This window comes from Pituophis catenifer, unplaced genomic scaffold, assembly GCF_029215685.1.
Source record: "Pituophis catenifer annectens isolate HBS135680 unplaced genomic scaffold, rPitCat1.0.hap2 SCAF_10, whole genome shotgun sequence".
NCBI classification, from domain to species: Eukaryota; Metazoa; Chordata; class Lepidosauria; order Squamata; family Colubridae; genus Pituophis; species Pituophis catenifer.
The window spans coordinates 10,312,267-10,339,591 of NW_027256890.1; the positions used below are offsets into that span (position 1 = coordinate 10,312,267).

Sequence of the window (27,325 nt, forward strand, 5' to 3'; positions counted from 1 at the left end):
GAAATGAAATACATCCATCTTTATTAATATGCTGACAGTAGAATCTAATACTAGAATCAAAAGGTGGGGAGGGGGATCGATTTCAAGGGCGAAGGCATGGAGGGGCTACAAAGGGTGTAACTACATGGGTTAGAAAGAGATATTATTGATCAAACTAAGTTTAGGAAAGAATGAACGAGAGCCCAGGAGAAGGGACTCATTTCTCCTTCCTGATGGCAGGAAAGGAATTCATGTTAGAGTTAACAACTTCCAGATTTCGACACAGACTTTGCAATGGTCTTACTGTCATGTGTCACTTCACAGGTGACAGCATTATGGTCTCGATACTCAGCCTCAGTCAATTTCATGTAACTGCTGGCAAGATATTTGCCATCTTGCTTGCTGGCTTTGGTGGTCTCCACTCCAGAGGTTATCACTTTATCATCGACCTTCCATTGCAATTCGAATGCAGGAGGGTAAAATTCGGTTAGGAGACACACGAATGTATATGGGTTCGGATTTCTGACCTCTTCCTGGGAAGGAGCAAACACTTGCACCGAAGGCGATACGGTGGGCTGACCTGGAAGAGAGGAAGATCTCATGAAGTTCCACACTGAATCTTAAGACTGAAATATAACATGGACCGAGTAACAAGACCAGTAGTGGGTTTCAAATTCCCGTCGCTACCAGTTCGCTTGTGGGCTTGCGCACAATGCTTCTGCACATGCGCAGAAGTGTCCGGGCGGGTGGGCGGAGCCTCCTGCTGCCCGATCCTGGGCGAACTGGTAGCAACCCACCACTGACAAGACTGATAACATTGATACCCTGTTTCCCCCCAAATAAGACATCCCCTGATAATAAGCCCAATCAGGCTTTTGAGCGCATGGCAATAAGGCCAAGCACTTATTTCAGGGTTCAAAAAAAATATAAGACAGGGTCTTATTTTTGGGGAAACACAGTAGATAGATAGATAGATAGATAGATAGATAGATAGATAGATAGATACCCTGTTTCCCCCAAAATAAGACACCCCCTGATAATAAGCCCAATCGGGCTTTTGAGCGCATGGCAATAAGGCCAAGCACTTATTTCAGGGTTCAAAAAAAATATAAGACAGGGTCTTATTTTTGGGGAAACACAGTAGATAGATAGATAGATAGATAGATAGATAGATAGAGAGAGAGAGAGAGAGAGAGAGAGAGAGATACCCTGTTTCCCCCCAAATAAGACATCCCCTGATAATAAGCCCAATCAGGCTTTTGAGCGCATAGCAATCAGGCCAAGCACTTATTTCAGGGTTCAAAAAAAATATAAGACAGGGTCTTATTTTGGGGGAAACAAGGTAGATAGATAGATAGATAGATAGATAGATAGATAGATAGATATCCTGTTTTCCCCAAAATAAGACACCCCCTGATAATAAGCCCAATCAGGCTTTTGAGCGCATGAGAATAAGGCCAGGTTCAAAAAAATATAAGACAGGGTCTTATTTTCGGGGAAACCAGGTAGATAGTCCTTGGTTTTTAACCATTTATTTAGTGATAGTTCAAACAGCACTAAACCCAGATTTCTTTTGATATTATGTAGATAATGTCTTAGAGGTGTCCAATTTATGTTGGATTCCAACTTGATGAGAGACGAATTGATATATCATTATGAGTTGGTTCCCATAGCCCAACATTGACAAAATGCTGTTTTGATCTCCTTCTCCCAAGTCATCAAATTGAAAGAATACATATGACATGCATGCCACCAGAAACATTTCTAAGAGATGTCCCCCACAAATACATCTTTCACTTGATAAGAGGTTACTTATTTTGGTGGTTGATCTTATTAGTTTGGACAAAATAGGAAAAGATAATTTGACCAAACTCTGGTGGAACTTTCTGAAGTGAAAGTTGGATAGGCAATCATTCCACCACAAGGGATCAATGCCACTTCTGTTTCCTTCACAATCACACCACATTCATTCACCACTTGGAGCCTCCGCCAACTGAGAAATTGATGGTTCAATCACATATCCATTTCTGCAAACTTGAGCCAAAGAGAGATGGGAATGTGCCTGGTATCTCCCCGAATCCATATGCTATTTATTTAATAGCACACATCATATCCATATGGTATCTCTTATGCATAGAATCTGAGAGTTAACTTTGTGGCATGGAATATTTTTCTGAAAGGCGGATAATTTGGACAATCACCATCGTAGCTCTAAATCTAACCCGAGATCTAATGTTAGATCCTGCTGCAGATCCCCTTTCAATCCAAGGGAGATCACTGACCAGAATCCATTGGAGTTGGGCGGCTAGAGTAAACTTGAACAAATTATGTTAAGAGCCTGGTGGCGCAGCAGACTAAGAGCCTGTTATTATCATTCAGCTGCCTGCAATTACTGCTAATTCGAATCTCCCCAAGCTCAGGGTTGACTCAGCCTTCCATCCTTTCTAAGGTTGGTAAATTGAGGACCCAGTTTGTGGGGGCAATAAGCTGACTTTGTATAAATATACAAAAGGATGAAGGCTATTGCTTAACGCATTGTAAGCCGCCCTGAGTCTCCGGAGAAGGGCGGCATATAAATCAAATAAAAAAAAAATAAATAAATAAGCAAAACAAGAGAAAAAGAAGAAGGAAACATCAGGATTTGTAGCAAAGATTGAACTCCTTGCATTGACTGATTTGGCCGTTGGAATGAATGATGAATGGTTGATCAGACATCCCAACATTTTAATGTAATTTTGATGACCGGAGATTAAAATCTCTGTCTTGTCTTTTTCAGAAGCTGGAGATGTTTTTTTAAACCAAATGATAAAGCAAAAGATCAGATTGACAATGTATCCTATTTTGGCTTCCTTAAATCCACTTGGAACATCTAAACACAGAGTGATAAAAGCAGACTTTCAGCCAATTTCATTCAGTTCCATTGAAGAGAACACAATACAGATTCATCTTTTAATCCACAGGAAAATTATGCCTGAGGATAAAAGTAGCCGCCAGTGAGATTTCTCAAGATCGCATTGAACCTGGTCATGAAAATCAAAGTGTCTCTGCAAACAGGGAAAATGAAATCATAAGGATTCGAATCTACCTGTCCTGACCTGGGCTAAATGTTCAGTTTTCATTGAAAAAAAACCCGATCATCATTGTTGAATCAAAAACAACCCTAAAATCAAAGTGCATGGAGTCAAAGTAGGGAAAGAAGAGGAAAAAGAGGAAAAAATGAAAATATTACATGTGGAAAGAAAGATTTGGGATCAATTCATTGACTTACCTGTGACGGTTAGCTGGGTTCCTCCTCCGAATATCCACCACAGTGATACATGGCTATACAAAAACCTTCTCTCTCTTGATGTTCTTCAGATAGAGCAACAGTGGTGTCCTTAACAAGGTTGTTTCAAGTTCCTTAAATCCCATGGAATGCATTTTGGGAAAGAAAACCCCAATGATCCATTTTCAGAGTCATCAAAGAAGGACCTGTTGGTGATTGAGAAAGATCTCAGGTCCTTCGAGAACTGCTTTGGCAGTTTATATAATAAATAAACTATGTTTAAGAAATGTGACAGGTTACTGAAGTTTTGTCTATGCTCTTATTGTTTCTGATGAATTTAACCCAATGCACTGGATCTGTTCTTGAAATTCAGCTTGATCACTGTATTATGATTTTTGTAGTCCACCATTAAGAATAGTAATAGATCCTTCAGAAAATGGACCTCCAGGAAGTGACCCTTATCTGATTCTGACTTCCTCTGAATATAAATGGCCTTGAGGTTGAAAGCTCAGTGAATGATGTGGGATAGATAGCTTTATATGTCTCAGGATACCTTATATGAAGAACGCTTCCAAGAAGGTCCTGGACCATGGGATATGCCTGCTTCTATTCAGGTCTTCCAGTTGAATTCCTAAGAAGGACAATTTTTCTGGAAGACTAGGAATTCTCTGCATGCTTATCTGCAGCTTTCCTTAACCGTAAATATAAGTGCGTTGTGTCAAGATTTTGCCTGGAGTGGAGATTTGGAAGGTGGTTTTGTGATGGCCTTTAGAATGTAGACTTTCATGGAAATTTCAGTAGCTTGTAAAATACATTTTGACATATGGAGACCTATGAGTCACATGGCTCTGATCCAGGTTTTTTTTTTTTCCTTGAGTGAGCCAACTATTGAGGCTCTGCAATCAAGTCCTAAAATTCATAGATTTTAAAAGATTCTGGGTTGTCTAGGTAGTTCCTAAATATCGACCCATGGTGCTTTCATGCACAATGCTCCATTGTGGAATTGGGATGTTATTGTTGTGGCCTGACAGCGGCTAGTGGAGCCGGTGGCAGACTCAGACAGTGAGGAGGTTGTGGAGGAACATGGGCCAGTCCTGGAGTCTGGGGAAGTCTCTGATGATGGGATAGGGACGGGATAGGGACACTATCTGCTAAGATCTCCGACCTTCTTCCAGGGATTTTTTTCCTGAAAAAGTGGAAATGCAATTTTTGAGTCAGTGATTCATAGATCTGAAAAGAATTCGGAGGCCTATGTGGATCCTGATTTTCCCAGTTGCAATGTAGGGCTGGGAAAGTTGGACTATAAGGAAGGCTGAGCGCCAAAGAATCAAGGCCTTTGAACTCTGGTGCTGGAGAAGATTCCTGCGAGTCCCTTGGACTGCGTGGTGATCAAACCGGTCAGTCCTGGAGGAGATCAACCCTGACTGCTCTTGAGAAGGCCAGATCCTGAAGAGGAAACTCAAATACTTGGGCCACCTAAGGAGAAGGAAGGACTCCCTGGAGAAGAGCCTAATGCTGGGAACGATGGAGGGCAAAAGAAGAAGGGGACGGCAGAGAACGAGGTGGCCGGATGGAGTCACTGAAGAAGTCGGCGTGAGCTTAAATGGACTTCAGAGGATGGTAGAGGACAGGAAGGCCTGGAGGAACATTGTCCATAGGGTCGCGATGAGTCGGATACAACTTCGCAACTAACAACAAGGTGGATCCTTGAAACCCATCCATGATGCTTCCCCTATCTGCTATTTCTTATGTTGTCCTCAGCAACAAGGAATTAACTCAGTCCAATGACAAAATAAACATCTCGTGAAGGGCTTAACCGGGTTCAACCAGACCAATGGATATTAATCATCTCCAAATAGTTTTGAAATTGCAAGCAGTCCATATGAAACAATTAAACCTGCCTTTGCATGTAGGTTTCCTAGCTAGATTCTGGTCTGGTGACAGCTGGTCTTTTTGTCCATCTTCCATATGATGAATTGAATATGTATTTGCTCAAACCTAGAGGTGGAGTCCACTTCATTCATTCAATCATTATTTATTTATCAGCTTTATTGGTCAGCTATTTCAACACAGGGTGCTTTAAAAATGCCCTCTGTACTTGCACTGTCAATCAAAGCTAAAACACCCATTCCTGAATTGGATCAACTCTTGGGTCATTGTTGATGAAAGGATGGAAGTACTCTTATTAAATGACCAATACCCAGGTATTTTGAAGCCAATGGCCAGATATTTCCTTCTAGCCTTCCACGAATTGTCAACTTTAGAAGATTTCTTCCTTTTATATATGTTCATAATGCCAATTTTTGCATGAATTAATGGTATAGTGTATTTTTACACTTGGTGGCTTGAGAGATAGTAGTTCAACCATATATTTACTCTATATCAATTGGCGAATGAGGAGTTATTGGAAGGGACATGGTGATCTCATATTCCAAAATCTGTTGGCATTAATACTAAAGAACAAGGCATTTTCATTTCAAACTTGAGAAGAATTCATGTGTGAATGTATTGCAATACCAATGTAGGGATCCAAAACCAGATGATGCTTCTTGATATCCCCAACAGAATCTGACCTAGATTGGAGGGTTTTTTTGTAACTGGTATTTTTCCCTTTTATATATGTCACTTTTGGCTTGAATTAATAGTGTGCTGTATTTTTACACTTTGTGACATGCGATATAGTAGATAGATAGATAGATAGATAGATAGATAGATAGATAGATAGACAGATAGATGATAGACGATAGATAATAAATAGGTAGCAGAGGTGGGTTTCAGCAGGTTCTGACCAGTTCTGAAGAACCGGTAGTGGAAATTTTGAATAGTTTGGAGAATCGGTAAATACCACCTCTGACTGGCCCCTCCGCCATCTATTCTCTGCCTCCCGAGTCCCAGCTGATCAGGAGGAAATGGGGATTTTGCAGTAACTTTCCCCTGGATTGTGGAGGGAATGGAGATTTTACAGTATCCTTCCCCTGTCATACCCACCAAGCCATGCCCACCAAGCCATGCCAAGCCCACCAAACCACACCCACAGAACCGGTAGTAAAAAAAATTTGAAACCCACCACTGATAGGTAAGTAGGTAGGTAGGTAGGTAGATGATAGATAGATGATAGACAGACAGACAGATAAATAGATAGCTAGATAGATGGATGATAGATGGATAGATGGATAGATGGATGGATGGATGGATGGATGGATAGATAGATAGATAGATAGATATGATGATGATGATAGATAGACTGAGATGTCCAATTCCATCCAATCCTATATTGATATCTGCTGGGGGGCTGTTTAGAATTATTGAAAGAACCTCTATCATCCCATATCTTCCCAAAACTCCTAGCATTACGACTAAAGAAGAAGGCATTTTTATTTCAAAGTTGAGAACAATTCATGTATCAATTTGATGTAATACCCACGCAGGGAATCCAAAGCCGATGATGCTTCATGATATCTCCAAGAGAATCAACCTATCCCCCCCCCCATTGAATGTGGTTAATTGTGTGAAATAGGATCTTGGGAACAGACCACCTTTCCCTCCAAGATAGGAAAGCTTATATTGTTTGGTATTCTTCATAAATTTGCTAAAGACACTCACAGAAATGAAATACATCCATCTTTATTAATATGCTGACAGTAGAATCTAATACTAGAATCAAAAGGTGGGGAGGGGGATCGATTTCAAGGGCGAAGGCATGGAGGGGCTACAAAGGGTGTAACTACATGGGTTAGAAAGAGATATTATTGATCAAACTAAGTTTAGGAAAGAATGAACGAGAGCCCAGGAGAAGGGACTCATTTCTCCTTCCTGATGGCAGGAAAGGAATTCATGTTAGAGTTAACAACTTCCAGATTTCGACACAGACTTTGCAATGGTCTTACTGTCATGTGTCACTTCACAGGTGACAGCATTATGGTCTCGATACTCAGCCTCAGTCAATTTCATGTAACTGCTGGCAAGATATTTGCCATCTTGCTTGCTGGCTTTGGTGGTCTCCACTCCAGAGGTTATCACTTTATCATCGACCTTCCATTGCAATTCGAATGCAGGAGGGTAAAATTCGGTTAGGAGACACACGAATGTATATGGGTTCGGATTTCTGACCTCTTCCTGGGAAGGAGCAAACACTTGCACCGAAGGCGATACGGTGGGCTGACCTGGAAGAGAGGAAGATCTCATGAAGTTCCACACTGAATCTTAAGACTGAAATATAACATGGACCGAGTAACAAGACCAGTAGTGGATTTCAAATTCCCGTCGCTACTAGTTCGCTTGTGGGCTTGCGCACAATGCTTCTGCACATGCGCAGAAGTGTCCGGGCGGGTGGGCGGAGCCTCCTGCTGCCCGATCCTGGGCGAACTGGTAGCAACCCACCACTGACAAGACTGATAACATTGATACCCTGTTTCCCCCAAAATAAGACATCCCCTGATAATAAGTCCAATCAGGCTTTTGAGCGCATGGCAATAAGGCCAAGCGCTTATTTCAGGGTTCAAAAAAAATATAAGACAGGGTCTTATTTTCAGGGAAACACAGTAGATAGATAGATAGATAGATAGATAGATAGATAGATAGATAGATAGAAAGATAGATACCCTGTTTTCCCCAAAATAAGACACCCCCTGATAATAAGCCCAATCCGGCTTTTGAGCGCATGGCAATAAGGCCAAGCGCTTATTTCAGGGTTCAAAAAAAATATAAGACAGGGTCTTATTTTTGGGGAAACACAGTAGATAGATAGATAGATAGATAGATAGATAGATAGATAGATAGAAAGATAGATACCCTGTTTTCCCCAAAATAAGACACCCCCTGATAATAAGCTCATTCAGGCTTTTGAGCGCATAGCAATAAAGCCAAGCACTTATTTCAGGGTTCAAAAAAATATAAGACAGGGATTTATTTTTGGGGAAACATGGCAGATAGATAGATAGATAGATAGATAGATAGATAGATAGATAGATAGATACCCTGTTTCCCCCAAAATAAGACACCCCCGATAATAAGCTCATTCAGGCTTTTGAGCGCATAGCAATAAGGCCAAGTGCTTATTTCAGGGTTCAAAAAAAATAATAAGACAGGGTCTTATTTTTGGGGAAACAAGATAGATAGATAGATAGATAGATAGATAGATAGATAGATAGATAGATACCCTGTTTTCCCCAAAATAAGACACCCCCTGATAATAAGCCCAATCGGGCTTTTGAGCGCATGGGAATAAGGCCAGGTTCAAAAAAATATAAGACAGGGTCTTATTTTCGGGGAAACCAGGTAGATAGTCCTTGGTTTTTAACCATTTATTTAGTGATAGTTCAAACAGCACTAAAAAAAGCGACTTACGACCTTTGTCACACTTACAACCCTTACAGCATGCCCCCCATGGTCATGTGATCAAAAGGTTGCGATTGTCAGATATGGCTTGGCAATTGAATAACACCGATTATAATCAGTGAACAAAAGAGATTTCTCTTTGTTGGTGGTGTCGGGACCGAAATAAAATTTTGATTTGATATGATTTGATCTCCCATTCTTAGTCTTCCAACAATCCTTGTAGTTACTTCTAAGGACTATAACAGAATAACAGAGTTGGAAGGGACCCCTGAGGTCTTCTAGTCCAACCCCCTGCTTAGGCAGGAAACCCTACACCACTTCAGACAAACGGTTATCCAACCTCTTCCTAAAAACTTCCAGTGTTGGAGCATTCACAACTTCTGGAGGCAAGTTGTTCCACTGGTTAATTGTTCCAACTGTCAGGAAATTTCTCCTTAGTTCTAAGTTGCTTCTCTCCTTGATTAGATTCCACCCATTGCTTCTTGTCTTTCCTTCAGGTGCTTTGGAGAATAGCTTGACTCCCTCTTCTTTGTGGCAGCCCCTGAGATCTTGGAACACTGCTATCCTGTCACCCCTAGTCCTTCTTTTCATCAAACTACAGATACCCAGTTCCAGCAACCATTCTTCATATGTTGTGAAGTGGTTTGCACTTGCTGCCTTCCTAGGCTGAAAGAGAAGGACTGGACCAAGCTGTCACTCAGCTGACTTTGTGCCTAAAGTAGGGCTAGAACTTACAACCCCTCTCTCTGCACCCTAGGAAGAAGCAGGCAAGCAAACCACTTGCCAAGAAAACTTACAGGATTTGTCCAGGTATTGTCTCAAAGGTCCCACAAATAAAATCATAATTTGAACAATCTAATGTAACAGCCACTTTTAAAGACACATTTCAAATGATAAACGTGGTTGATTTGGGAAGGCTTGAGAGAAAAGCTGTCTCAAAATTCAGATCTGGCCCTTCTGATATCAATTCTAAATAATAACTGCAAAGTATCCAGAAGTGTCTCTTTTAAGTAACCTATAACTATCAAGGGGACTGGAAGCTAAAACATATGAAGAACGGTTGAAGGAACTGAGTATGTCTATGGTAGTTTAATGAAAAGAAGGACTAGGGGAGACATGATAGCAGTCTTCCGATATCTCAGAGGCTGCCACAAAGAAGAGGGAGTCAAGCTATTCTCCAAAGCACCTGAGGGCAGGACAAGAAGCAAAGGATGGAAACTAATCAAGGAGAGAAGCAACCTAGAACTAAGGAGAAATTTCATGACAGTTAATAAACTGATACATGGAACATAATACTAACGTATCAAGCATCATATCACTCAATAATCAAGGAAGCAACTGAAGTTACATAATTTTGGACCTGTCCAGTTTCAACTCCGTAATGAATGAAAAGGGGATATAAATATATTCCAATACCACAAATAATCTAGACAAGATCTGTATAAAACTTTGCATTCCTTTGCTAATTTGTAATGGGTTGTAAAATCAGCAATCTGAAGTGTGGTGGTTAAGAATGACAAAAGGGGTGTGATAGCTATAGAAGAGAAGAGAAGAGAAGAGAAGAGAAGAGAAGAGAAGAGAAGAGAAGAGAAGAGAAGAGAAGAGAAGAGAAAAAATGGAATGGAATGGAATGGAATGGAATAGAATAGAATAGAATAGAATAGAATAGAATAGAATAGAATAGAATAGAATAGAATAGAATAGAATAGAATAGAATAGAATTCTTTATTGGCCAAGTGTGATTGGACACACAAGGAATATGTCTTGGTGCATACGCTCTCGGAATACATAAAAGAAAAGATATATTTGTCAAGAATCATAAGGTACAACACTTAATGAGAGTCATAGGGAAACAGTCAATATAAACCTTAAGGATACCAACAACAGGTTACAGTCATACAGTACAGGTTACAATAGATTAAATATCTTTCTCATCCAATGTTCCAGATTTAATTAAACGCTTGGGAGACCCCTGACTGATTCTGAGTTTCTTTCTTTCTTTCTTTCTTTCTTTTTAAAGCAAAGGAATTGGTTACCTATCTCAGACAAGAAGAAAGCAAATATTTTCCCTAATGGGGTTGAGAGTGGATTTGAGCATGGAGAATAGGTATCAAAATTCTGAGCAACACTATTGACCATCAATCAATAAGAAAATCTCTGTTATTCTTTTAACTGTGTACTTTATTATCTCTTGCCCAGTCATACTTCCCTCACCTTTTATCTATGGATTTGTTTTTTTTTTAAAAAGCAAAATAAAGGTAAAATTAAAACAACACAAAAGAAGAAACAGAGACATTCAACCTGATTTTAGCCCATTGAAGTTCGAGAGTTTGTAATTTTGGTGTGCAGTTTTCAAATTCTCCAGCTTCAAATTCTCCTATGCTTCATTTTATCTCTTAGTGAAATTTCACCTCTATTTGTAAAAAAAATCCCTTTCCATTTACAAAATAAAACAAACGTGAAGATTAATTTTTTAAGATGATTTTTTAAAGAAAAGGATCTGAAGGTTTTGCTTAGGCTTGGTGAATGACCAAGCAATGCATCCTTTTCAATATATTTTGATTTATTGTTAGGTACTAATATTATGTAAATAATGTTTTCAGATGATTTTTAAGATGTTATACTTCAGACCCATAAACTATAATGTTAGTCACAGATCCTAGCTATTTTTTTTTTTTAAAAAAGAATGATTAATGCTGGACTTAACCAAATACAACCACAATACTTGTCTAAGATTTATTTTGATAGGGAAAAAAAAATCTATTTTGAATTTCAAAGTTTATCATCAACCTTCCCACATTTCTTGTCTTTCATTCAGATCTGTAGAAATTAGCAGGAATCTTTGTGATTAGATAAAGAAATCTAAACAATCAAGCAAGAGAAAAATTGAATTTTTTAAAGGTTACAAGTTCTATTTTCCTATTTTCCCCCCCCCAAAACTGTCTCTGCCTTTTGCCTTAAAATCAGCATGGGAACTCACATTTCTAATGTCTTGCAACACACAACACATACAAACCCAAAGAGATGAAAAAGATCTGATACACTTTTCCTATTTTTCTTACCCTGACTTCTTTAAGTATACTTCACCACATTTATTTTTTGAACAATCCATCCATGATTTGATAGGATCCTATTTTTAAATGATCTATGAGCTGAATCAACTATGTGCAAACCCCCCAAGATACTGAAGATTCGCATAACATTTTGACATAATAACCATTACCTGGATTTTGTTTTCCTGAAAAGGACAGTGAGAAATAAACTATTAAACACAACAAGGACAGATTATCATGCTTTTTAGGGGACAAAGACGTAACACCTTGGAGAAAAAAAGGACCACGAAAACAAAATGTTAGGAATACAAATCATCGGATCACTTGAATAATTACTCCTCTCTTAGTAAACATGACTTAATCCAACTAAGAGCATATTATACTTCAGACTTAATCAGCTCAAAAAAGACCAAAAAAAACCCCCTTCATATTTCATGTATTTAAGAGTTCTTTATACAACATGAAAGACAAAAGCATTTTTAAAAAATGTGACCTGCTAAGCTATATTGAAGATGCTTCATTTGAGACTGAGACTGGTTGGTGAGGAAAAAAAACACAAATTAAAATAAAAAACAGTTGGAAAACAATTGTATTGGCATTTTAAAGAGACTTACCTGAGATTGACAGTTCCGTTCCACCGCCGAAGATATACACACAGTGAGTAATGGCCATACAAAAATATTTCTTGTAGCAGTTTACTTCTGCTTTCTTAGACCTTAGATTTTATTTCGGAGGTTTTATCGCTCACTTTGTAGGGAATATGGACTTCGCCATTTTTTTAGTTCAAAATTTGTATTAGTTTATCAAAGTATAATATAAACACAAGGGAAAATAAAAGTGTAGGGCAAGAGAGAAAAAAGCATTTGACTCCTTTTGGTGCAGTAGGTTAAGATTATACCATCAAACATCAGCTTTTTATATTTATACAACAATATAAACAAACAAAGCTATCAAATCAGCAAAACCCACAATCAAAGTTTTATTTCTTTGCACCTCAGGCAAAAAGTCCAGAAGTGGCTTCCAATTAGAAACAAAGGCAATTGTGTTTTTTTCCTTAATCGGAGCAATCAATTTAGCTATCTCTGCTAAACTCCATCAACTTTTGCGACTTGGCACTTTTGAGTTGGATCACCCTTGCATTTCCCAAGTTCTTTTAACAAAGCCATAATTTGCTTTGCAACGCTTACTCGTTGGACAGACCCAATTATATCTCCACATTTTTCTGAACTAGCAGGCAACTAGGTAGCATATTCTATTGAAGGTCTTCACAAATTTTTCCGCTAAGGGAATCCTTGCAAAGACAAGGAACACTCTGCTCCAAATGTAATCTGTTTCCATGAAATTCCACAAATTCCACATTCTTTTCAACCCATCATCAACCCTGCTCTCTCCCATTCTCAAATATTTCGGTCATTGAATCCAAATTCTTTACGCTATCTGTATTTTGTCTATTTGAGAGTTCTTTATACAACATGAAAGACAAAATCAAAGCATTTTTTTAAATGTGACCTGCTAAACTATACTGAAGATGCTTCATTTGAGACTGAGATTGTTCGGTAAGAAAAAAAACCCAACACAAATTAAAATCAAAAACAGTTAGAAAACAATTGTATCGGCATTTTAAAGAAACTTACCTGTGACTGTCACATAGGTTCCACCCCCGAAGATTAACACACAGTGAGTTCAAAATTTGTATTAGTTTATCAAAGTATGATATAAACACAAGGGAAGATAAAAGTGTAGAGCAAGAGAGAGAAAAGCATTTGACTCCTTTTGGTGCAGTAGGTTAAGATAATACCATCAAACCTCAGCTTTTTATATTTATACAACAATATAAACCAGCCATTTCTATAACAAACAACGCTATCTAATCAGCAAAACCCACAGTCAAAATACAAGATTGGATGATGTGCAGAAACCTGGCCCATAGAATCACCCAAAGTTGGACATGACTGAATGGATAACATCTTCATCATATCATCATCATCATCATCATCACTGCATCTCTATAACTGTCTGGTTTCGTTCCGCAACCCAACAAGACAGACACAGACTTCAGAGGATAATTAGAACTGCAGAAAAAACAATGGCTACCAACCTGCCTTCCATTGAGGACCTGTATATTGCACGAGTCAAAAAGAGGGCTGGGAAAATATTTACAGATCCCTCGCATCCTGGACATAAACTGTTTCAACTCCTACTCTCAAAACGACGCTATAGAGCACTGCACACCAGAACAACTAGACACAAGGACAGTTTTCCTCCGAACGCCATCACTCTGCTAAACAAATAATTCCCTCAACACTATCAAACTATTCACTAAGTCTGCACTACTATTAATCTTCTCATCGTTCCCATCACCCATCTCCTCCCACTTGTGACTGTATGACTGTAACTTTGTTGCTGGTATCCTTACGATTTATATTGATCGTTTCCTAGTATGATTTGATTGCTTATTTGTACCCTAAGGCTATCATTAAGTGTTGTACCTTATGATTCTTGATGAACATATCTTTTCTTTTATGTACACTGAGAGCATATGCACCAAAGACAAATTCCTTGTGTCTCCAATCACACTTGGCCAATAAAGAATTCTATTCTATTCTATTCTATTCTATTCTATTCTATTCTATTCTATTCTATTCTATTCTATTCTATTCTATTCTATTCTATTCTCCTCCTCCTCCTCCTCCTCCTCCTTCTCCTCCTCCGATCCAGAAAAATTTGGAAAACAATTGTGTCTGCATTTTAAAGAGTGTCTGTCACTCAAGTCCCTTTGCCATCCAGCAAGTAAAGACCATACAACAATACTGTATAATAATCTATTTCCACGAATGTCCACGAATTCCACACTCTTTGCAACCCATCATTGACGTTGGCTCTTCCATTCTCAAATATTTGCTGAATAGGAATTGATTTTAGGAATAAAATGATGTCGCTGGTTCCTTAAATATCATCACAGGTGAATAATCTAGACTATAACAATTAGTCATCACAACAGAAGAGAGATTAAAGCCATAGGGAAACTATTTCCCTTCCTACCTGAATTCCAGGCCCATCACAAACTTTCTTGGATGTTTTCAATCAGGAGAATTAAGGTGGTCTCATCCAGGACTCTACCTGTCTTGTATCATCCAGTACCATTCCAAATACTTTACCAGAAAGAAGGGCTTCCTTTGTAGCATCTTCGACAGATTAATGGTAGAAGCAGAGAAGAAGACGTTGAAATAAACTTTATCCATTCTGTTCCAGTGGAACTTACATACGAAAACCTTTTTATTTATAGAAATAGTGGACATGTTGAATAGATTCCTGGACATTAATCCACAAACACAACGCAATTCTCTTTTGATGCAGGGAAATAGTGTTTTTTTCCCTAGAAGAGGTCTTGATTGGGAAAAATTATAATCCGTTTAGAGCTTGGTTTTTCTCCTTTTTCCAAAGGCAGGTTCTTTTATCTCCAAAATGGCAATATCCACAAAGAAGAGATTTTAAGAAAGAGCAAGGGAGGCCCAATATATCCAAAAGTATGATAGAGCTTTAGGGAAGAAAAAAGTAAAGAAAGAAAATTGCAATCTGAAACTGCTTTAAATATGAAAGGCATATTTAGTGACCAATTTGAGGAATAGAAAGAGAAACCAATCAAAAACCAGGTATGATGATAAACGTAGGCTCCTAAGCAGGAGTGATGTGTGACGTTTTGTTGTAGATCTAATAAAATCATCGATGAATCTCGGCAGGGCTTCATTCATGATTTACCTGAAAGGCATCAAACCTAAAAATAATGGCTTAAAAAAAAGAGAAGGGTAACCTGTTTGTATTCCTGTCACATTGTTAAGATATCCATTAGAGAAGAGATATTCAAAATGGCTTCCATATGGCCAAGCAGCTCCATTTCCTGGCCATCCAGAAGATCCACAAGAAAATTACCACAGGAGGAGGAGGAGGAGGAGAAAGCTATGTGAGCGGTGTATTCACATCAAGCCCAATCCAGTACGCAAGAAGCTTCAGTATTCTCTTCTCCACTTCTGAAGGCATCTGGTAAGCCTTCAGCAACCAACGTTCCTCAGATGCATCTGGCATTTCCGGAAACCACAGAGAACTGTTTTTCTTACCACATGACTTTGCATTTTATGTCCAACTGTCCTCAGGTGGGGAAGGAGGGAAGTTCTCCCTCTTCGTGGCCCAAACATTTGTCGGTGATGGACAGTTGGTGGCTAGAAAGGGAAAGCTGGGGAATTTTGGGTCGTTATTTGTGCACCCCACAAGCTGAAATAGAATAGAATAAAATAAAATAACAAGAGTTGGAAGGGATCTTGGAGGTCTTCTAGTGCAAACCCCTGTCTAGGCAGGAAACTCTACACCACTTCAGACAAACGGTTATCCAACCTCTTCTTAAAAATCTTCCAGTGTTGGAGCATTCACAACTTCTGGAGGCAAGTTGTTTCACTGATTAATTGTTCTAAATGTCAGGAAATTTCTCCTTAGTTCTAGGTTGCTTTTCTCCTTGATTAGTTTCCACCCATTGCTTCTTGTTCTACCCTCAGGTGCTTTGGAGAATAGCTTGACTCCCTCTTCTTTGTGGCAGCCCTGAGATATTGGAAGACTGCTATCATGTCACCACTAGCCCTTCTTTTCATTAAACTAGACATACCCACTTCCTGCAACCGTTCTTCATATGTTTTAGCCTCCAGTCCCCTAATCATCTTTGTTGCTCTTCTCTGCACTCTTTCTAGAATCTCCACATCTTTTTTACATCGTGGCGACCAAAACTGAATGCAGTATTCCAAGTGTGGCCTTACCAAGGTATTATAAAGTGGTATTAACATGTCACGTGATCTTGATTCTATCCTTCTGTTGATGCAGCCTAGAACTATGTTGGCTTTTTTGGCAACTGCTGCACACGGCTGGCTCATATTTAAGTGGTTGTCCACTAGGACTCCAAGATCCCTCTCACAGTTACTAATATTGAGCGAGGTACCACATATATTGTACCTGTGCATTTGGTTTTTCTTGCCTAAATGTAGAACCTTCCTTTTTTTACCATTGAATTTCATTTTGTTAGATAGCGTCCAATGTTCAAGTCTGTCAAGATCCTTCTGTATTTCAGGTTTCCTTAGATGTCGAAGGAGATTCTCAGTCATCCAGGTCATGGGTGTCCTAAAGGAGCTGAAGAAGCTTCTTGGATGAGAAGCAAAACTTCAAAGAAAAACCAGAAAGTCCAGTTGCCTCTTGAAAAAGCACCTTCGAGATTTCCTTAGAGTTCAACGTTCATTGTTAAAACCAAAACTGGAGAAGATTCGTTAAGCCATCAATGCAAAGTTCTGCTCAGGACAGGAAATTAGAATATTTCCATATTTGTACCATTCTGGAAAGCAAAAGAGAGAAAATTCCACCATTTTTACAATATAGGAATGCCCAAAGAGGATTTTTTTTGCTAATTTACTGATTTCATGGAAGACCAATCAATTCAGCTTGATCTGATTATATTTGCTAATATTTACAACAATTTGATTAAGATGTTATATATTAATATATTAGAATAGAACAGAACAGAACAGAATAGAACAGAACAGAACAGAACAGAACAGGACAGGACAGGACAGAACAGAACAGAACAGAACAGAACAGAACAGAACAGAACAGAACAGAACAGAACAGAATAGAATAGAATAGAATAGAATAGAATAGAACAGAATAGAGTTGGAAGGGACCTTGGAGGTCTTCTAGTCCAGCCCTCTGCTCAAGCAGGAGAACCTACACCATCTCAGACAACCGAATGTCCAGTCTCTTCTTAAAAACCTTCTTAAAATCGGAACACAAAATACAAGCTGGACCGATACGACCTAAAGATGACCCTCACTCTGTAAAAGACCTTGGAGTACTCATCTCAAATGATCTACGTGCCAGGGCTCACTGTAACAGCATTGCTAAAAAAGCATTAAGAGTTGTTAACCTAATCTTGCGTAGCTTCTTCTCTGGTAATATTGAACTGCAAACTAGGGCATACAAAACTTTTGCCAGACCAATTCTTGAATACAGCTCATCAGTCTGGAACCCGCACTGCATATCGGACATTAATACAATCGAATGAGTCCAGAGATATTTCACAAGAAGAGTCCTCCACTTCTCTGCTTGCAACAAAATACCTTATGCCACCAGTGTCAGATTTTGAGGTCGTCTCAAATAAATTGCATTTCAAACAAAGTCTCTGATGAAAAACTCCCATTTATTAAGCACGACATTCTAACTGCGACTCCATTGTAGCCAACACTGACTTCCCGACCCAAAACCCTCCCTTTCCTTCCCTCACTCCTCTGCACTCATTGGCCATCTTCCAAGTCACTCTACCCCTAATCTACTGTTCCAGCTCAAAGGAATTTCCCCCCTCCCATCCCATCTCCTAGGGGATATTATCTCCAGGGAAAATAAGTAGGTGAAAAGTCAAACGTCCCTTTCCAGACGCCTCTGCTTCTCCTTCTTATGTCAGCACTAGAGTAAATGCAGCTTGAAGTGCTGACATCCAGATTTCAGATTTTGGGCTTAGGCAATTTAGAACTTCTCCGTCTTTGGTCTGCCTAAGCATAGTACATAAAATCATGTGCTACCAGCCAATGAATACTTCAGCTTCAACCAAAAGAATACAGGAGCACACAATAGATACAAACTCATGGTAAACTGATCCAAACTAGACTGCAGAAAATACGACTTCAGTAACAGAGTGCTCAATGCCTGGAATGCACTACCTGACTCTGTGGTTTCTTCCCAAACCCCCAAAACTTTAACCTTAGACTGTCTACTGTCGACCTCACCCCATTCCTAAGAGGTCTGTAAGGGGCGTGCATAAGTGCACCAGCGTGCCTACGGTCCCTGTCCTACTGTCCCCTTTTATTCGTGTCCTTTTCATGTATTTATAATTATGTTTACATGCTTGAGAAAATAAATAAATAAAGTAATAAAATATTAATATACTTATTCCTGTTATCTCGTATATGTTTGACAAACGAAATAAATAAAATAAATAAAAATAAAGTACAAATGATAGACCCAGTAGAATTACATCAGTAGCTTCTTGGGCACTGAAGTTCTTGAGTTGGTGTCTTCTTGGCCTATTTCACCATCTGCTGGCAAAATTGGGTTTTTCTGTTGTTTTTTTTCCCAGTCATAATCTGGGTGTCAAAGCATCAAGTGTGATGCTCATAATTTGGGTCACATCCCCCACTGGTGGTACTGAATGATGTTGCATGTGAATCTTAAATTTCCAATTGTCTTTTTTGCAACCCACCGGCTTCTGGAGCAATCCTGAAGATGGCAGCAGAACCAAAGAGATGCCGAAGGCAGCTTAGTTTTCTGTCTTCCTCCTCCAAATAAAACAGAGAATTCGAAAAGGAGGTGTGACTGCCAGTAGAGCTCAGAAATCATCTTAAATGATTTGTGGGCATCAGAAGAGCCTTGGTGGTGCAGCGGACTAAGTGCTGTTATGTAGCACTTAGCTGCCAGCTGCCTGCAATTAGTGCGAGTTCAAATCTCACCAGGCTCAAGGTTGACTCAGCCTTCTATCCTTCCGAGGTAGGTAAATTGAGGACCTGGATTGTGGGGATCCCGGATTCTGAACTACTCAAGATTTCTGTTACCGGTTCTCCGAACTGCTCAAAATTTCCACTACCGGTTCTCCAGAACCTGTCAGAACCTGCTGGATTTCACCCATGATCCATCTTATCTCTCTCTCTCTCATCTGTCTGTCTGTCTGTCTGTCTGTCTGTCTGTCTGTCTGTCTGTCTGTCTGTCTCTATCTATCTATCTATCTATCTATCTATCTATCTATCTATCTATCTATCTATCTATCTCTATCATCTGCCTGCCTGCCTGCCTGCCTGCCTATCATCTCTCTCTCTCTCTCTCTCTCTCTCTCTCTCTCTCTCTCCTCCCTCCCTCCCTCCCTATCTATCATCCATCTATCTATCTATCTATCTATCTATCTATCTATCTATCTATCTATCTATCTCCATCTTTCTCTCCCCTCTTTCTCCCATCTTCTATGATTTATCAACACATCAACCCATCTACCTATGAAACAGCTTCCTCTACATATTGAAATTAAAATATTAAATAATTTGAAAGATGGCAGTACAGGGCATTTTTTTCTTCAATGAAATGATCATAAAACAACAGGATCATGGCACTGTGAAATTTTGAAGTCCCCAGAGACATGTGGGATTTTCCTAAGTGTCTACTTCTGTGAAACCGCATAACTTTTGAAGTTGAACTTTTTGAAGCTGAACATTTGAAGCTCAAACCACAGGAAAACACCAAGCCATTCTCTAAAGAAAGCAGAAGAACCCACGAGTCTTATATTGCATTGTTTCAAGGGATTAGATTTACCGTCAAACTTTTGCTCCACAGCCTTTCCACCCATGGAGAAGACGTGAAGTTAGGTAGAGTGGCTCCTTAGAGATGCTTCTTATGGAATAGGAAGCCGGAAACAGCTATCCTTATTTGCATGCATAACAAAAGACCTCACTTTAAAAAAAAAAACCAACATTACAATTTATTTTATAAATAATAACCAGATTCTTCATTTTCTGAGGCTCCTGCTAAGGTACATTAGTTGGTTCATGGAGATTTGTTTTAGAAGTGGAGCGGGTGGGAGGGAATGCTGAATCATGTTTAAAAATGAATTAATATTGGTGGCAAAATCAGGACTTTTTGTTGACCAAGGTGTTGTGGCCCGCCAGCGGCCAGTGGAGCTGGCAGCAGATTCGGACAGTGAGGAGGTTGGGGAGGAACATGGGCCAGTCCTGGAGTCTGGGGAAGGCTCTGATGAGGGCTCTGAGTCAGAGGCAGAGAGGGGACCTGGGAAACTCAAATTGGGAGAGTGCGACTTTCCTTTTAAACCTGCAGGAATCTGTGAAAGTCTTTACCCTAATTTCTGTCCTCTACATTTTTGCTGATTTTCCTTTCCAGCCATTGATACCATTGGTGCCATACAAGATAGTATTCGCTTTCTTCCTTTTCCTGGAGTTCCAGCGTCAATCTGTCCATTTCAGCACACTCTGTTATCTTTGCAACGATTTTGTCTTTGGATGGGAGTTGGTCTGATTTCCAGTTTTGCGCGAACAGTAGTCTTGCTGCTGTCAAGATATGTATGATGAGATATTTCGTTTCCTTAAGATGTTGTGCCGTTATCATGCCAAATAGAAAAAATTCTGGACTGTTTTCTATTTGAATGTTCGTTATTTCTTCGATAATATTTTTTATATCTTGCCAATAGTGTTGGGCTTTCCTACATTTCCACCAAGTGTGATAATATGTCCCCTTTTTCGATTTACATTTCCAACACAACGCCGAAGTGTTTGGGTGTATTTTGGCAAGTCGGGCTGGTGGTATGTGCCATCTATAAAACATCTTAATGAGGTTCTCCTTGTAAGATGTGGCTCTTGTCATTTTTATGTTCTGCTTCCATAATTTCTCCCAGTCTGCCAATTGAATATTATGTCCTATGTCCCTGGCCCACATTGTCATATTATGTTTAACTGTTTCTTCTATTAATTTGTCTCTCAAAAGGTAGTTATATGTTTTAGTAATCATTTTCTGGTCTGCTCCTAATAAAATTCTGTCCAGTTCGTTCAGATCTTTTGCAATTCCATATTTGATTTTATCCGTATTGTATCTTGAGTGTATTTGAGTGTAGTGCCACCAATCAATATTTATATCGCCATTTTGGAGTTGATGTCTTGGAGTGAGTTCTCCTTCATGATTCAGTAAATCTTGGTATCTCATCATCTTTCCGATTTCAAGGGTATTTGGAAATATCAATGCCTCCATCGGGGACCACCATTTTGGTATTTTAGTATAATAAGTTTTCTTAATTCCCTGCCAAATCTTGAAGAGTGAGGCCCGAATTATGTGTCTTTGGAAGTACATGTGTTGTTTGTCTGGTCCATCCCATAGGAGATGAACCCATACGAAATGTAAATTTGTAGTGAAAAGTTATAACATTGGAATTAGACATTTAATAATTACTCTTTATTAAACTATATAAGCTCAATGACATATATTCTGTTGATGACAAAAGCGTAAATGTAAAATGTTAGGTGGGTTTGTAGGTGGTGGGTTTTTTGTTTGTCTTTGTATTGTATTGTCTTTATATCTGTGTTTATATTTTAATAATAAAAAAAAATTAAAAAAAAAATAAACCTGCAGGAATCTGGGCTCCATCCCATTATGCAAATTCAGCTTGTTCCTCTTTTTATTCCTTCTTTCATCCCTTCTTTCATCTCTCCTTTCAATCAAATCCAGACTGAAAATCAGATTAGAGTGAACCAGAGTTGAGGAAGCTTCTTGGGCCAAAACACCCATCGATCTCAATATTCGGTTGTTTTTATTTTGGTTAAGAATGAATCAACTTTTCTTGAAAAATCCAAACTTGCAGTTCACCAAGGATGAGATGATAACACGGCCAATTCTTAAACTGGGATCTAGAAAGCTTTGAAGAAGAAGGATGATGATGCTTCCGCTATGGGTTGATCTCCTGTCTGAAAGGAGCGCTGTGCAAGCTTATTTTGGAGGAGAACCTCATTTTGTCAGCCCATGAGACTTGTGTTGAGGGAGACAATCCCTTCACAACTCATAGCTTATGGAATTCTCCATGAATGCTGTGCAGAGTTTCAAAGAGGAATTGCTGGAGTCAAACATGACATCAGATCAAGCAGAGAAATGGGCCGAACAACCATTGATCTCAAATGGTATAGGGTCTGCTGCTTGAGCAAAGGGTTGGACTAGAAGATCTCCAAGGTCCCTTCCGACTCAGCTATTCTGTTGTTCTGTTATCAAGGGCAGCCTCTGTCTGCTACTCATAAAGAACAGGCCAGCTTCATTGAAGCTTCTGTCTGAGCGCAAGAGAAAAAGGATGTCGCTTGAAGAATTGAGATCACTGAAAGGACTCTTGAACGCTGTTGCTCTTTCTTCTCTTGGAGGTTTTTGTCTCACTTCCTCCTGTGTTTGTATCACTGTGGAACACACTACTAGGGTAATACCACACAGCACAGTAATAATCACCCTCGTCTTCTGGCTGGATGTCCCTGATGGTCAAATACCATTTATTTTGGCTGCTTCCCTTGGAGGCAGAGAAGCGGCTGAGGTCTCCAGTGCCTGCGCTTGCACTGCTGTAGTAATGATAAAGGAATCTGGGAGGATTTCCTTCTTTCTGTTGATACCAGGATTGATCATAAGATTGTACTTGTCCACTGCTCAGGGAACAAGAGAGTTTGACTGTCTCTCCTCGGGGAGGTGACATGGAGGATTCCTGAATCACTGTAGGCTGGGAACTGGATCCTGGGAAGAGAATAATTGTCTAAGTTTGTGTTCTTGGGGTCATTAATTGGGAAGATTCTTGCATTGGGTGGTCTTTCACTCACCTGTGCACCAGATCCCCAAAAGGACAATGAGAGATAGTCCCAACATGTTGAGACCTTCTTGGGCTTCTGGTGATTGAGCCCATCTGTCAACACAAGTACCTTTTATTGGGGTGCTTCTTCGCTCAACCCTCTTTTTTTCCCCAGGGCTTATTTGCATGGTTTGCTCCTCCTCCTCTGTCTTCTCATTGGTTCATGTGTCTCAGTTGAGGAGCACCTTCATGCAGGTGATGCTTACTTATCTTCTTGCATCAAGGTGTCTCTTAAGAGTTATTAGAGGATTTTGGTTAGCTATTGGTCTAGGAGTGGACTAGCTTGGATCCTGTTTTCTCCACCTGGCATGGAAGCAAGGTGGGTGGTTTGGGCCAGTCACTCCTCTCGACTCTTCCTTGGGATCTCAAAATACATCCTGGAAGTAGCCAATGGCTGAATGGTCCCCCTCTCCTCAGTTAATTTAGGGTCAGCTCTATTCAGCCTATCTGTTGTTCCATCTATATTTGGGACGGTGGGATAAAATGCTGTTGATGTTCCTGCTATCCGGTTCGAAGAGTGATGTTAGGAAACTCAAGTGTCAGGTAGCTGCCTCTAGCTACATCCAGCCTCTTAATCAGAAGAAACTGTTGTTCCTCTTACACAGAAACTCACAGATCTGGAAGGAATCGGTTTTCTTTAGATGCCATCAGAAATGACCAAAGTAGATGTTTGTGGATTGCTTTATCTTCACCACATTGGAGTGTGTGTTTGCATGGAGAAATTTCAGTGCTCTGGTTTAAGAACTCGGGCTTCACTGGAGAGTGGTGATCCTTCTGGGTTCCAGTAATCTTAGATCAGGGTTAATTCTTAAAAGATTTTTAAGCATCTGTCAGTGCAAGAGCTCCTCCCGATGATCATCGAGAGGACAAGGTCAGCTAATTTTTCTCTTTCTGGACTGAATCATCTTTTCAAAGGACTAAATACTTGACTATTTCATTAAAAGTCGATGTTCTCTCATTCCTATGTAGGCAGCACCAGGGGTGAAATGCTCCCGATTCGGATCACACCGCCCGATCTGGTAGCGATGGAGGCGGGTGGTTCGGAGAACTGGTAGCAAAAATCCCTGCCCCCCCCCCATTGCCCAGCTGAGCCACGCAATCATCAGAGGCTTTTTTTTTTAATTTTTAAAAGCATTTTTTCTACAACCTCTTTGGCTGAAAAAATGCTTTTAAAGTAAAAAAAAAAAAAAGCCTCTGATGATCGCGCGGCTCAGCTGGGATCATCAGAGGCTTTTAAAAGCATTTTTTTCTACAACCTCTTCGGCTGAAGATGTTGTAGAAAAAATGGTTTTAAAAGGAAAAAAAGCCTCTGCCAATCAGTCAAGTCAGCTGGGATTGTCAGAGGCTTTAAAAGCATTTTTTAAACAACCTCTTCAGCTGAAGATGTTGTAGAAAAAATGGTTTTAAAAGTAAAAAAAAAAAAAAAGTTGGCCACGCCCACTCAGTCATATTAACCCCCACAAAAACCAAGCCACGCCCACAGAACCGGTAGTAACAGATTTTACATTTCACCACTGGGCAGCACACAATGATTTGGGGAACAAAGTGGACGTCTTTTGGGATGATGTTCCAATGAAGTTTCAAATCTTGGAGTTTTCTCTTCGAACACTTTTTTTTTGTGTTCATGATCCTTAAAACATCTTTTAGAACTTCCTTTATGGTTTTTCTCACAGACTTATGACTCTGCGACTGCTGCTCCTCCTTGTAGTAAAGGTTTTTGTCTCAGTTCCTCATAGGTTTGTATCACTGTGGAACACATTACTAGGGTAATACCACACAGCACAGTGATAATCAGCCTCGTCTCCTGGCTGGATGTCCCTGATGGTCAAATACCATTTATTTTGGCTGCTTTCCTTGGAGGCAGAGAAGCGGCTGAAGTCTCCAGAGCCTGCACTTGGACTGCTGTAGTAATACAAAACCAATCTAGGAGAACCGCCTTCTTTTTGTTGATACCAGAATTGGGAATAAGATTGTACTTGTCCACTGCTCAAGGAACAAGAGAGTTTGACCGTCTGTCCTAGGGAAGGTGACATGGAGGATTCCTGAATCACTGTAGGATGGGAACTGGATCCTGGGAAGAGAATAATTGTCTAAGTTTATGTTCTTGGGGTCATTACTAGGAGAAGATCCTTGACCTGGTGGTCCTTCACTCACCTGTGCACCAGATCCCCAAAAGGACAATGAGAGATGCTCCCAACATGTTGAGACCTTTTTGGGCTTCTGGTGATTGAGCCCCTGTTAACTCAAGTACCTTTTATTGGGGGGCTTCTTCGATCAACCCTCTTTATTTCCCCAGGGCTTATTTGCATGGTTTGCTCCTCCTCCTCCTTTCCTGACTTCTCATTGGTTCATGTGTCTCAGTAGAGGGGCACCTTCATGCAGGTGATGCTTACTTATTTTCTTGCATCAAGGTGTCTCCTGAGAGTTTGTAGAGGATTTTGGTTAGCTATTGGTCTAGGAGTGGACTAGCTTGGATCCTGTTTTCTCCACCTGGCATGGAAGCAAGATGTGTGGTTTCGGCCAGTCACTCCTCTCAACTCTTCCTTGGGATCTCAAAATACATCCTGGAAGTAGCCAATGGCCAAATGGTCTCCCTCTCCTCAATTTATTCAGGGTTGGCTCTATTCAGCCTATCTGTTATTTCATCTATTTGTCACAAGGATGGTGGGACAAAATGCTGTTGACATTCCTGCTGTCTGATTCGCAAAGTGATGTTAGGAGAGGAGGAGAGGAGGGGAGGGGAGAGGAGAATAGGAGAGAGGGGAGGGGAGAGGAGAGGAGAGGAGAGGAGCTTTCTCAAGACATATTGAAATCAGGCAGCAATCTTTCTCCCAATGTTGTTTCTTGAATGAGTGATTTGCAAAATTCGACAAAATCTTTTCTCAAGAACTGCTAACATTCTCCAAGCTGTTACATCTCCCCTTTTTATCCAGCAAGTTCTCAGGAGAGATAGAAAAGTAATTAGAAAAAAAACAGCTAACAAAGAGAGAGTCTAATATATCAGAAAACAGCAGTTCCTTTTCAAAAAAATAGCTGATGTGGCTTTTTTTTTTTTTTTTTTTTCAATTTGGTTTCAGTTCCTCTCAGGTGAGCTAAAGGGCAGGAGCTCCTCCAGATGGTCACAGAGATGATCACTGTTCTAGTGATCTAGATCTATTGATCTACCCATATCAGGCATTGACCTTTCCCCAAAATGTTTGAAGTCTTGGAGTTTTCTCTTCGAACACTTTGTTTTGTGTTCATGATCCTTAAAACATCTTTTAGAACTTCCTTTATGGTTTTTCTCACAGACTTATGACTCTGCGACTGCTGCTCCTCCTTGTAGTAAAGGTTTTTGTCTCAGTTCCTCATAGGTTTGTATCACTGTGGAACGCATTACTAGCACCATACCATATACCACAGTAATAATTAGCCTCGTCTCCTGGCTGGATGTCCCTGATGGTCAAATACCATTTATTTTGGCTGCTTTCCTTGGAGGCAGAGAAGCGGCTGAGGTCTCCAGTGCCTGCGCTTGCACTGCTGTAGTAACCATAAAGGAATCTTGGAGAACCTCCTTCTTTTTGTTGATACCAGGATTGTTCATAAGATGTTACTGATCCACTGCTCAGGGAACAAGAGAGTTTGACCGTCTGTCCTGGGGCAGGTGACATGGAGGATTCCTGAATCACTGTAGGCTGGGAACTGGATCCTGGAGAAAGAAAAATGCTCTAGATTTGTTTCTTGGACTCATTGTTACAGATTATTACAGATTAACAGAGCTGGAAGGGACCTTGTAGGTCATCTAGTCCAACTCCCTGCCCAAGTAGGGGACTCTACACCATTTCTGGCAGATGGCAGACCAGTCTCTTCTTGAAAGCTTCCAGTGATGAAGCTCCCACAATTTCCGAAGGCAACTTCTGTTCCATGGGTTGATTGTTCTCATTGTCAGAAAATTTCTCCTTATTTCTAGGCTGAATCTCTCCTTGATTCATTAATTTCATTAATAGGGGAATGTTTTTTGTACTGGGTGGTCCGTCACTCACCTGTGCACCAGATCCCCAGAAGGACAATGAGAGATGCTCCCAACATTTTGAGAAGTTCTCAGGCTGATGTGAATTCAGCCTCTGCTTCAATGTAAGTGCCTTTTATTGGGGGCTTCTTAGATCAACCCCTTTTTTTCGAGGAGCCATTTGCATTCTGTGCTCTTCCTCTTGCTTTCCTGACTTCTGATTGGTTCATGACTCCCAACATAGGGGAACTTTTATG

The 27,325-nt window shown here is 40.0% G+C and overlaps 2 protein-coding genes across 2 annotated transcripts in view; both read right to left on the reverse strand.

Annotated features, from left to right (window-relative positions):
- LOC139321566 (immunoglobulin lambda-1 light chain-like) lies at window positions 1–27,154 on the reverse strand. Its single transcript, XM_070950314.1, has 7 exons — window positions 27,103–27,154; window positions 26,451–26,768; window positions 12,249–12,284; window positions 7,091–7,407; window positions 5,621–5,682; window positions 3,248–3,330; window positions 1–559 (listed from the first exon to the last, which is right to left on the reverse strand). Exons 1-7 carry the CDS (start codon window positions 27,146–27,148, stop codon window positions 240–242), a joined length of 1,182 nt encoding a protein of 393 aa, XP_070806415.1. The 5' UTR covers window positions 27,149–27,154; the 3' UTR covers window positions 1–239.
- Window positions 1–27,325, reverse strand: part of LOC139322104 (immunoglobulin lambda-1 light chain-like) — a 526,174-nt gene that overhangs the window by 24,654 nt on the left and 474,195 nt on the right. The gene's annotated exons all lie outside the window — the stretch shown is intronic.